Genomic DNA, 11,220 nt, shown 5'->3' on the forward strand with positions numbered 1-11,220 from the left:
CAAATTGGTAGTATCTAAAGAAAGAGAAGAGAAAATTGTAGACCGAAGATAACCGCGAAAAAAAGAAATAGGTTTCTTCAAATAAAATCTGAATTTTTTTCGAACTTTCTAATCAAAATCAAAAAAAAATTCTTTTTCAGATCAAAATTCAAAAATTAATTTGATGAAATCAATTTGTTATCGTTGCGGTTCCGTGTTTTCCTGGATCTCCTCCTCTGGAATTGGAATTTCACAATTTCAAGAAAGAATAGGAAAAAACTTCAAGAATTTCATTTTCCTTTGGAATTTTCCTCACACATGCTCACCCGATGGCTACGGGACCTATTATAGTACCTACAAATTATTATTACACCATATCAGAGAGCATCGCCTGAGGCAATGATTGGGTTTCTTCTCTTATTTCGTGTAGAAACGGACGGAAACTTAACTTTTACGGGTAATTGACCATGCTGATCACGGATAAATTTCAATAATTGTTATTTTGAAAAATAATTGAATAATAATAATTATTTTTATTATTATATGCCTATTATTATATTCTATTACTACACATCACAATAAAACTACATAACCCCAAGCCCGCCGTCCCACACGCCCCACAGAAATCATTGCTTTGCCGTCACTACCGGTTCTATTTACACGGAACTTGTTGACAAACAATTCCAAGCAATCATTCGCTCCAGAATCAGTTAGGCGAGGAATTCTGGATGACGTTCTTGAACGTGTGGACGTTTTTAAGCGTCTGTGCTCTTGTGAAGGCAAATAACTGCGAATCACGCGGCACTTCTCACCGCCTATAAGTGGTGTACTGCTAGCGCTTTCAACGCTCTTTTCTCACTCACTCGCCTCGTCCTCGTCCTCCTCCTCCACCTCCTCCTCCTCGCCGCTGCTGCCTTCTGATCGATACGTGTCGCACCCGTGTTCCTATAGAATTCATAATGCTTACGCATAATTATAGGCTCTTTTCGCTGCGTGATAAATTGCGGCGTAGTGGCAAAGTGAGTGAGAACGACGGGTCGAGAAACTGCACACAGATGCTCGCCTCCCGGAGGATCCTTGCCGCCTCGAACCCATGGTATGCAATTACCGACGTAATCGTGAAGAAGAGCGGAAATAGAATTGGTAGCAGTCGATCGGCAGAGATTAGAAGCTAAACGAGTAGAAAATGTAAGAAATGATGTGGGAAACAACAACTCTGGAAATTTCTGAAATTTAAATCACAAATCAGAAAAAAAAGAAAAAAAATGGAAGAGTACCAACGTAGATTTTTCTCTTAAAAATATCATTTTGAGGGTCAAAAAAGAAAAATTTTACAATAAAAAAATAGCCACAAATTGCTCTATAAAATTATAAGCTCTATAAGATTATAAATTCTAAAACAAATGTATATTTTCCCCCCAAAAGAAAAGTCTCATTTTGTGAATCAAAAAAGGAAAATTCTTTAATAAAAATTCTTCGCTCTATAAAAGAATGCTATAAATTCTAAAATAATTGGAGGTATCCTATAGGAGTAAGGATCCACTGACGAATTAGTGCCCTACTGGAAAATCTTATCCTCGCCATTCTTCAAATCACTCAGAAAAAAATGTCTGAAGGGAATTATCGAGGGAAAAAAGGGAAAAAGGGGTAATCAGTTTTCTAAGCTTCACGTCCGCGTTAAGTCATGCACAAATGAGATGAGCTCTTCAGAGCAAGAAGAAGAAGATTCAAGCTCACAACAAATTCAGGATAGATCCATAAAAGTTAAATCGCAACCGAAGCCAATGAAAACTACTAAAAATGAGATTTGAGTAAAGTAGATGGAGTGGCTCGCAACCGAACACCACCACCTAACATTCATTAATATGAGAGTAGGGTGCAGGTGTGCAAACAGCACTCGATGGAAATTTACGGGTTTTTTCCCTCAGACTCTCAGCAGACAGACTCAGAGGAGCCAGAGCCGAGCCACACCGTCTACACCTCCGCCATCGACAACACCTTTCTTATCAGAATTTCTTTTTTTTCTCCTACGTTACAAACTCCAGAAAAACATGGAACGAAACAATGACCATGATGACGAAGCTGTTCGATGAGTCCTATTAGCGAACGCGAACGAAAGTTCGGATAAAATAGAGAGAATAGGCGGTGGCAGCTTTGTTAGTGGATGATTCGTCCCGGGGGACTACGCTCTGCTTCATTGTTTTTTTTTCTTTTCACACTAGAAACATTATGACACGGAGATAAGCCGTGCTCTCACGTCTTTCGGATGCGTCTAATTAAATAAATAGATCCACCCATACAAGGATACGAATACAGTATACTTACTTGCTCATTTCGTGGTGTGGAACTCCCATGTACCGTATACGACACACAGAAGAAGCAGAAGCAGAAGAAATATCTCAAAATAACGACAGCATCATCAGGTTGTAGATATTGATCAATGGTCGCATGCGTCGGTCGCGTGCGACGGATTAGGAAAGGTGTCCTGAGGCTCGCACGATTAGAGCTCAATCAGGGGCGGGCAGTCTTCAGGCGACGCACCCAGGGAGCCGAGTGTGTGTCGAGAGCGGAGCCGGCCGGCCGGCTGTGGACGAATCCGGGCCGAAATTCACAAGAGCCACAACGAGCCACAGCGTAACGACAACGTTCCGAGAAGGCAATTATGGACATAAAGCCATTCCATGCCCAGGCTACTTGAAGAAATCCAGCTTTTTTTGAGGGTCGCCCCGGAGAAATGAGCTTCGCTTTGACTTTCCGAAGTCTCCCGGGGGGCAACGCCGAACTCAACGACAGCGCGAAGCATCGGAAAATGGTGTCAGTGTTCGCAATTTTGACATCCAGGGGGAAGCCATGTCCGACTTATAACTGGATGGGGATCAATTCGTTTTTCTCCGCAACGTTAACGCAGCGCGTTTATGTTTTTACGCCGTAAAAGTATGTTGGTAGCTAATGTTTGCATTACATTATGTTCATTCTTCCATATCTTGCCGAATTGTTCGTTTTTCAAAGCTGTACGGCTACAGTATCCTGACTTTCCTAGATTTTTCTTCTAGTACTATGCAATTTTCTAGTCTTTTTCTTTTAGGAAGCATACAAGGTATCAAAATGTTCAAAAGATGAAACAACTTGTTATGAACCTGCGATTTTTAGGTCTCGGCATATTTTTTTCACACAATTTTTGATTTTTCCCATTTTTTTTTTAATTTCTGGGATTCGCACGGTGTTTTCTACTGGATGCTTTTGAAAAGTAATCCGACAATCAACCCCAATCTCTACAGGAAGCAGTTCCAGAATCTGCCCGATCCAGTCCGAGCCACCTTTTCCGCCGGAAAAGAAAAACATTTTCAAAAATTTCGATGACGTCAGAAACGAACACATTGAGTTTTTATTGTCCCATTCCCTCTCGTTCCGGAAGAAAGGCATTGAGATTTTGAGCGTTAAGTGGCTACACGCTGCTTATAATGATGGTAATTACATCGGCCGGTTCTTGGTTCTCATCAAAATAGAATTTTTTCAAAAGTGAAAAAACCCATATGCAAGGACTCAATAGAGCAATATTTTGAACAAAATAAGAGCGGGAATGAAAGGAAAAACAAAAAAAAACAAAAATAAAGGAAAAACAAGCGTCGAGGACAGGACTACGGTTCCTTGGCTTGGTTTCTAACCATCGTTTCTGCCGGAACCAAATAATATAAACCATTTTGATGCCATGTAATGTTTAGCATACTTACGAGAAAGCTACGAAAATAATCTGCCCTTCGAAAAATTAAAAAAAAATAAAAATAGACAGAAAATTTAGAGAAATTATAGAGAAATTTCAAGAAAATAGAAGAAATAGAAAAAGAGAATCTATAGAGAAATTTCAGAAAAAAATAAAAAACAAACAGTAAACAAAAGATGAAAAATAAAAGGAATAATGAACTCATTGATAAAAATATGAAAAATCTGGTCAAGCTACACTACACCGGTTTTAGTAGAGCAAAAAACCTTTCTGTATCCATCAGAAAATCCGGATATACTTTTATTTATGAAACTATTCGATAAATAAAGTATAGGCTGGTCTCGGTAGGAAAAAAAAACAAAAAAACAAACGTTGAGGAACATTAAAGCGGGCCCCATTAAATTGTTATGACAAACAGTTGAAATAGCTAGGCAACCAGAATTTCCGGAGTAATAAAATCACCGGAAAACTACTGTGCTCTCATTTTCTTCTTTCTTTCATCCTATCTTTTTTCTTTCATTTTCTGTCGGGAGCAAAACAATGAGGATGATTTCAATCCTCCAGAAATCTAGAATCCAGAAATTATCCACGGATCCACAGTTTAATTCAGTGGAGTTTAGGTTTAAGATCATCAGTTTAAGTTTTTTGAAGTCACGTAATTTCTTTAGAGAAAAATACCAAAAAATTCCAATTTTTCCAGAAAAGAAAAGTTGAATTTGATTCTTATTTCACTAAAAACGAAATTTTTTCTTCGTCCTCCTGTGTTTGTTTGCAAATTTTATTATTTTTATGTCAGTGATACATTGAATCTTAGGAAGTTCGTGAAAAATGGGGAGGATTTCTAGGAGAAGAATCCAGAAACGTATCATGGATAAAGTTAGTTAGTAACAATGGTTTTTAAAACGAAGAATGGATAGAGGTAGGGCGAGACGGGGGACCGGTTACATGCGGAACACCGTTAGTTGAAGAAAGTAACGAAGCACTGTTCCCGTTCTAACTGGCTCCAGAAGATCCTGAGTTATGAGTTTTTTTTTTCAAAAACAAGGAGGAATGTGTTGTTTCCGGATTTGCTGGTCGTCATCGAAGAATGTCAAGCATTTCATTACATATTTAACCATTAATCATTAGAAACTTATGGGTAGAAATTAAGAAAAAAGAAAATACATAGAAAGGACATCCAGGATAAAAACGAGGACCTAGGAACCTTATCTGGTTCTTTGTGTTAATTTATACGTAATTTCATCGTCAAAAAAAGACCACCTGCCACAAAATTTTTAATTTCTTGGGGAATGAGTTTTTCTCGGAAGATAAAGAAAATGAATGGATGAATGAAGGACGGAATCCTCTAGGGAATGGATGAATGGATGAATGGATGAAATTAATGCATGAAATGAAAAAATTTCGTCTCCTCTTCGCGTGAGCGCTGATATCCATGAATGTTCACATGGAAAAGAAGCTCTTAATGCCTTGCTTTGAAGGAGAAATTCGATAGTCGAATTTTTCGAATATTCGAATATTACTCGATTCGTCTACGTATGGGTTACTTCTTATGTTGCACTGATTGCTAATTCTCAAATTCGAAGCTGTAACATGCAGCGAAACCTGACACGAAATGCAGCGTTTTCTTCGGGGGGAAAAGAAAGAAAACCTCAAGAAATCTACTTCGAAAAATCTGAAACGAGGCGAAAATGACATCAATAGAAAGAAAAGGCAATCCGAAGTTTTCCAGCCATCAAGACTCAAATTTCGACACTACAGTACTTTTTGTTACCTCATTTTCCCCCTTACCATTATTTTCAGTCAAAGAAAAAATGGGAAAAAATGGAAACTAAGTTTTATGGATGAAGTGGAGCTACACAGCCTTAGGTTCAGTTAATTCCAACCCTAATCTTTAATGAGATCAAGTTTTTGTGGATTAAGTTCTTCAGCAAAAACCTAACGCATTTTCGATCTTAAATAATTAATAATATAGAATTCTATGATATTATACTAGAATTAATAATAAATAACAATATTATCAAATATATAATTTAGAATATAATAATCACGCTATATAATAGCGGATTTATTCTGTCACCTGTGTTTTGGGGGTGTAACAAAATTCCAGAAAGCTTCAAATTTTTACGTCATCGTAAGTAAACCAGTGAAACGGGTCCAAGACCGTTAAAAAGCGGCCCTAGCGCCAGAAAGCGGCGGTAGAATGAGCTGGGACGGGTCCCATGGCGTCAAATAGCTGCGGCGGCGATGCCGATCACCGTTATTATGGGGTGGGGACGCCACCCATGGCCTGGAACTGGGCACGCCAGCGCCAGAAAACGGCAACATGGCAATTTCGCCGAGTCCCACCGCGCCATTTTATGGCCGTGAAAGTTGTTGTGTTGCGTTTCACCCACATGTACTCAACCGCATGTTTATTCCCACCACACAGCCCAGCTTAGCCTCATCAGGTTGATCCGGAGCGATGAGAGGCTTGGTGTTGGCACAAGGGCGGATTCGAACCCGCGATCGATCGTGCAGACAGTGGAACCTCTAACCGATTGCGCTAAAACCGCCCCTTTTTCGGAAAGGAACCATAAAATCATCACTTCAGTTCATGATCGTTTCATGACTGGTTGAATTTCCAAAACGAAGGGACGAAGGAAGTGTTGTTAGAAGGAAAAATTTCACGAAAAAAAAATTAATTTCACGGAAAATTCCACTACTTCTAATTTTTATTGATCGACGACGCGTACAACATAAGAAGCCTGAGGTCCGGCTTTAGCCGCAAGTTCAGGCTGGTCTCAAAAAAATAAATGATGACGGTAATATTGTAATAAATAATTTTTAAAAAAAATAATAAATAAACAATAATTTTAAAAATGAAAGTAATAAAAATTTTAAAAATAATAAAAATGAAATAAATAAATAATAAATAATAATTTCAAAAAAAGACAAGCAGATGCAGCGCGATGCACGTCGTGAAAAGCTGAAACAAATAGATGTGTTTAACCATGAGTAAGCACTGAATCGACTGAAAAATTGAGATGAGTCAAGAGGCGATGAGAGAAGCGCTGCTGCAAAAAAGAAGAGTCATGCCATTCCAACCAAGTGCAGAGGGGGAGACAAATAAAGTCGTGTCGAGTCATTCGTCGTTGACGCCTTAGCCTCAGCCTCGGCGACGATTTGAGTGAGGTTGAGAGGTTTGTTGACACCAACAAATCGTTCTCAATTCAACTCGCTTCATAGAATTCCAAGTCCATTCCATAGACTTTTATCCATAGGACCGCTGCCGTTCAATTATATAAGGTTAGGGAATAAGAGTTCGTAGAGTTTTATATTAGATTTTTTTTCGTGATTGTTTGATAAACTGCTGTGTGAATTATTTGAGAGAGCTGTTTTCGTTCTGAAAAACCGTTTTAATTTGATTTTTTTGAATAATTTTATTCTATTAAATAATTTTTCAACCATTGAAATAAAATATCAATTCTTTGAATCATTTGAGACAGCTGTTTTCGTCATGGAAAACTGTAAAATGGTTTTTTGAACAATTTGATTTTTTCTCGTTATTTTTTAGCCTTTGAAATAAAATATCCAGGAAGCAAAAATCAGCACTTTCGACACCTAATTTTCATCGCTTTTCATCGAAGTCAGAAATCTAACATTTTATTTATTATTTATTTAGTTTGTTTTTATTACTTTTTTTATGTTGAATAATCTATCTATAATAATCGGATAATAATAATTGGATTTCAAACAAAAATTACAATTATAATTTAAAGTAATGAGAAAGGCATAGATCGAGTAAAGCTGGAATGGGCGTCTTTTGATGGACGTCTCCCGAAGAAGGTCGTTGAGACTCGATTTTCCATCGGTCCCACATTACTGAATATTTAATGATGAATAGAAGAGACTAAACATTTACTTACTATATTTCCATTAGAAATTTGATCTAATCGATCAATAAAAGGTGAAATTTCAGGCATTTAGAACCGGATCGGTTAGAAAGTGGATTCTTTGCGATCATTCGTGTTTGCTCATTGTTGTGTACTGTATCGAATGTTATTGTTTTTCTCACTAGTTCTTATTTTTACCGGCTAAATACACTGTAAATAAATAATATACCCACTGGTTGAAGTTTTTCCACGAAATATAAAAGGTTTCACTCTATCTGCCAAATTCTGTGAATAAAACTCAAATTAATTATCCAATTAGCTAAATCATGATAAATCCAGTGTTAATTTCCATGCTGTTGGCAAAATTTAGGAAGTGAACTATAGTAGTTATGTTAGTGTTTTACTAATCATGAGTTAAGCTGAATTTCAAGCGTAGATTTATTTATTTAATTATTCACATACACCAATGGTGCACCAGGGAAGAAAGATAAAAAAAAATGGAACACACTTGTCTGATTCAGAGAATCGTATCTTAGATGACAGAGTCAGGTAAAAAAAAGAAACAAAGTTGTAAAAAAAGGGAAAAAACCATTATCAGTTGACTCAGGCAATTAATATGTGCGAGCGAACGAAGAAACGTGAGGGATAAACGGATAAAGTCCGGTCCGAGGTTAATCAATCCGCTTGGGACGCACCGACGTGTAAGTCACTTCAAAGTAAGAATTATTTGAGGTTTACGAACGCGTAACTAGCCTATACAATGACTTGTGGGACCCAGCCGATGATCAGTGTTTTTATCCTCCCAGACACGTCTGCTACCAATTTATTGACCCCGCAAGTGTAAAAGGTTTTGGTGGTTCAAGGAGCGGCCTCGAACCAACGATCGTGCAGTCACAGCCGAACCTCTTACCGAGCGCGCTAACCATTTACTGGCAGTGATGATTTTTATATGGTCCCACTGAGAATTATTTCACTGGGTGTGATCAGCTGTTCAGAGCTACACATGTCGCCTTAACAATTATTTAATTGTTCTTTAAGGATGGCGAGTAATAATAACAATTATATTTATATTTCCATGCAGTTGTATTTAGTTATATAGGTGGTCGATTATTCGGCCCATAATTGAGCCAAATACATACTGAATATGTTATTTATTGAGAAGATCTTTCGAATAATTTTCGAATTCGATAAATTACCTATGTTAATTATTATTTTGCTATTATCATTTGTTATTATTGTTATGTTATTATTATTGCTTTTAAAGTTAAAGTTAGGATGAAGTTTCTGGCGTTGATCCATCCGCTTGGGACCTACCACCACGTTCACTTCAATTTGGAATCGTTTCAGGTTCACGAACGTGTAACTGGTCTATAGAATGACTTGCGGTGGCTAGCCGATGTGTCAGGTCAGTGTTCTTATCCTCCCAGACAAGTCTGGTACCAATTTATCGATCCCGGAGGGATGAAAGGTTTGGTTGAGCACTAGGGCGGATTCGAACCTCCGATCTATCGTGCAGGCACCGAAACCTCTAACCGCTACACCACACCCGCCCTAGGAAACTTGAAGAGTTTTTTTCTTTATTTTGTGAAAATTTCACAATTCTATCCTGTTTTTTTGCTTTCCTGTGACCAAACAAAAATCCATCATGACGTTACGGATGTATTGCATGTATTGTCTGAGTGTCACTCACACTCAAGATAGTGGTTGAGTTTTGGGATTTTATCCGATCTACAGCTTACATATCTATATTAAAGGCACGAAGTCACTATTAAAATTTCTATTAGAGGACCAGAATGCTAATAATATCTTCATCACCTCGAGATCAGTCTCGTGTAGGGGTATCGTATTGCATTGTCGCTGCCACATTAACGCCATTACCAATAAATTTCTCACGCCAGGGCTTCAAAAGGGTTGAGCTTAAGCTTTTTGTCGCCTACTCTTAAGATGTTCTTTGACTCAAACTCTTAACTAGTAAGTAATCGTACCAGTAACAGGTAACTAGCAACAGCTCAAGCCCTTCATCTGAGATATAAGTGTTGTTTCAGCGCTTCCTCTACTTTATCTTGTCCACGAATGAGAATTTCCTTAGACATGCACTGTTTCTAAACCACAAACTTCCTTCCTTAGAGATATCCACGATTCTAATGAGATTCCGTGTCCCTGATACCTTTCTCACCAAAACTGCTTCAATTTAAGGAACATTATGATTCTCCGCTTCTGCTGTGACAGGATTGATTCATATTCTCCATTCTGTGGACGCGTTGACCTATTCAAATATGCGTGGGTGGTTGTGTTTGCATGGACGCGGATTGTATTCTCTTTCACGCTATTGCGTTAAAGAGACTACAAGAGACCAAGCAGCATGGAAGAAGGTGGATGGTTTAGAGTCGCCGTAAGGCACCCGTTAGCTCAATTCACTCTCATACACTAGGGCTCAGAATGCCGCATATAGGTTCCCACGCTTGGAACAGCATTTTAAAAAACAGTGAAACAATATCTAATACGACAGCATAGAGAAGGACAGTGTTATTTATGTATTTATTTATTCGCATACACAGATAATGCACCAAAAAGAAAAAAAAAACACATTTGTCTATGTCAGGATAGTTAAGAAAAAGTCGGCAAACTCATTGTCAGTGGGGCCTCACGCATTCCTTTTCGTGGCGGAAACGCATCAACATGTCGTTCTCCTACTCCAGAAAGTGAAGAGTCCTCTCATGACATCTACTCCCGCAATCCAGTTATAGGAGTCATCCAGATTCCTGAAGCAAAGAAAGACCTCGATGAAAATCTGCACACGCATACTATGAACATATAATAAACATACTTACGCTTGCTTGCCTCCGAAGTGACCGCTGGAGATCTAGCGGTGCCTGAAAAAATACCAAACGCACCCATCGCTGAAATGACAGAGCCGGGGCGACGCTTCCCATTAGTTCTCAGTCTGTGAAACTGAGGAAGAGTAGCTATCCTTGCACGATTTGATAGAAATAGAAAAATAGTAAAAACAACAAATTGTTTGTTGTGTAGTACTTTCAGTGTTTTAGTGTCATATTTTGCTTTTTGACGTAAAACCATTAGTTTGTTAATTACGTACTATGAGTTTTGGTTTTGTCTCTATGTACGATTGTTATTTCCAACACCTCATTGCATAGACAGTCAATCCTCGGTAACTTTAGAACCAAGAATTGAATATAGCTGGTCTCTTTAGTCAATTTTGGCCGGTAGTAATAGAACTAGTTAGTGGGTCGAGGTAATTTCCCGTCAACCGTTCCTGAGCAGAATTTTTTCGCCTCCAAAAACAGTGCTGAAGCTACAGTAACAGACAAATGACCTATTTTGATAAATCAAACTCAAAATCAACTCGAAATCAAACTGATTTCCCTATCAGGTAAGTATCTTCTTTTTCTTAGACAATTAAGTTTTGTTGGAACGAGACGGAATTTAGTTGATTTATAAACGATTACACTTTTTTTCTTTTTCGCCGAACTCTGACAAATGATAAATAAGATTAATGTGCGTTTAGCCTATTTTCCAGGAGGTCCAGGAGAGCATCAAGCGCAGAAAACCTGGCGCTGTCAGGTTATCAAATGAAATGAAAGTGGTTGGATTAATTCCAGTATCAGAAGGCACTAAAAGATTATAACA

General features: G+C 38.1%; 2 protein-coding genes across 2 annotated transcripts in view; both read right to left on the reverse strand.

Annotated features, from left to right (window-relative positions):
• The window catches only part of RB195_000258 (uncharacterized protein), a gene marked incomplete at both ends in the record, with an annotated part of 47,778 nt that extends 45,445 nt beyond the window's left edge, over positions 1-2,333 (reverse strand). Inside the window, one exon of the mRNA XM_064196500.1 lies at positions 2,305-2,333. Coding sequence (XP_064052380.1) covers positions 2,305-2,333 — 29 coding nt within the window. The remainder of the gene's footprint in view (positions 1-2,304) is intronic.
• RB195_000259 (uncharacterized protein) lies at positions 178-10,505 on the reverse strand (the record flags this gene model as incomplete). Its single annotated transcript, XM_064196502.1, has 3 exons — positions 178-215; positions 843-924; positions 10,404-10,505. The coding sequence occupies 3 exons, from the start codon at positions 10,503-10,505 to the stop codon at positions 178-180; spliced, it is 222 nt and encodes a 73-aa protein (XP_064052383.1).
• Positions 10,506-11,220: the final 715 nt, after the last annotated feature.

Source organism: Necator americanus, chromosome IV (assembly GCF_031761385.1).
Source record: "Necator americanus strain Aroian chromosome IV, whole genome shotgun sequence".
NCBI classification, from domain to species: Eukaryota; Metazoa; Nematoda; class Chromadorea; order Rhabditida; family Ancylostomatidae; genus Necator; species Necator americanus.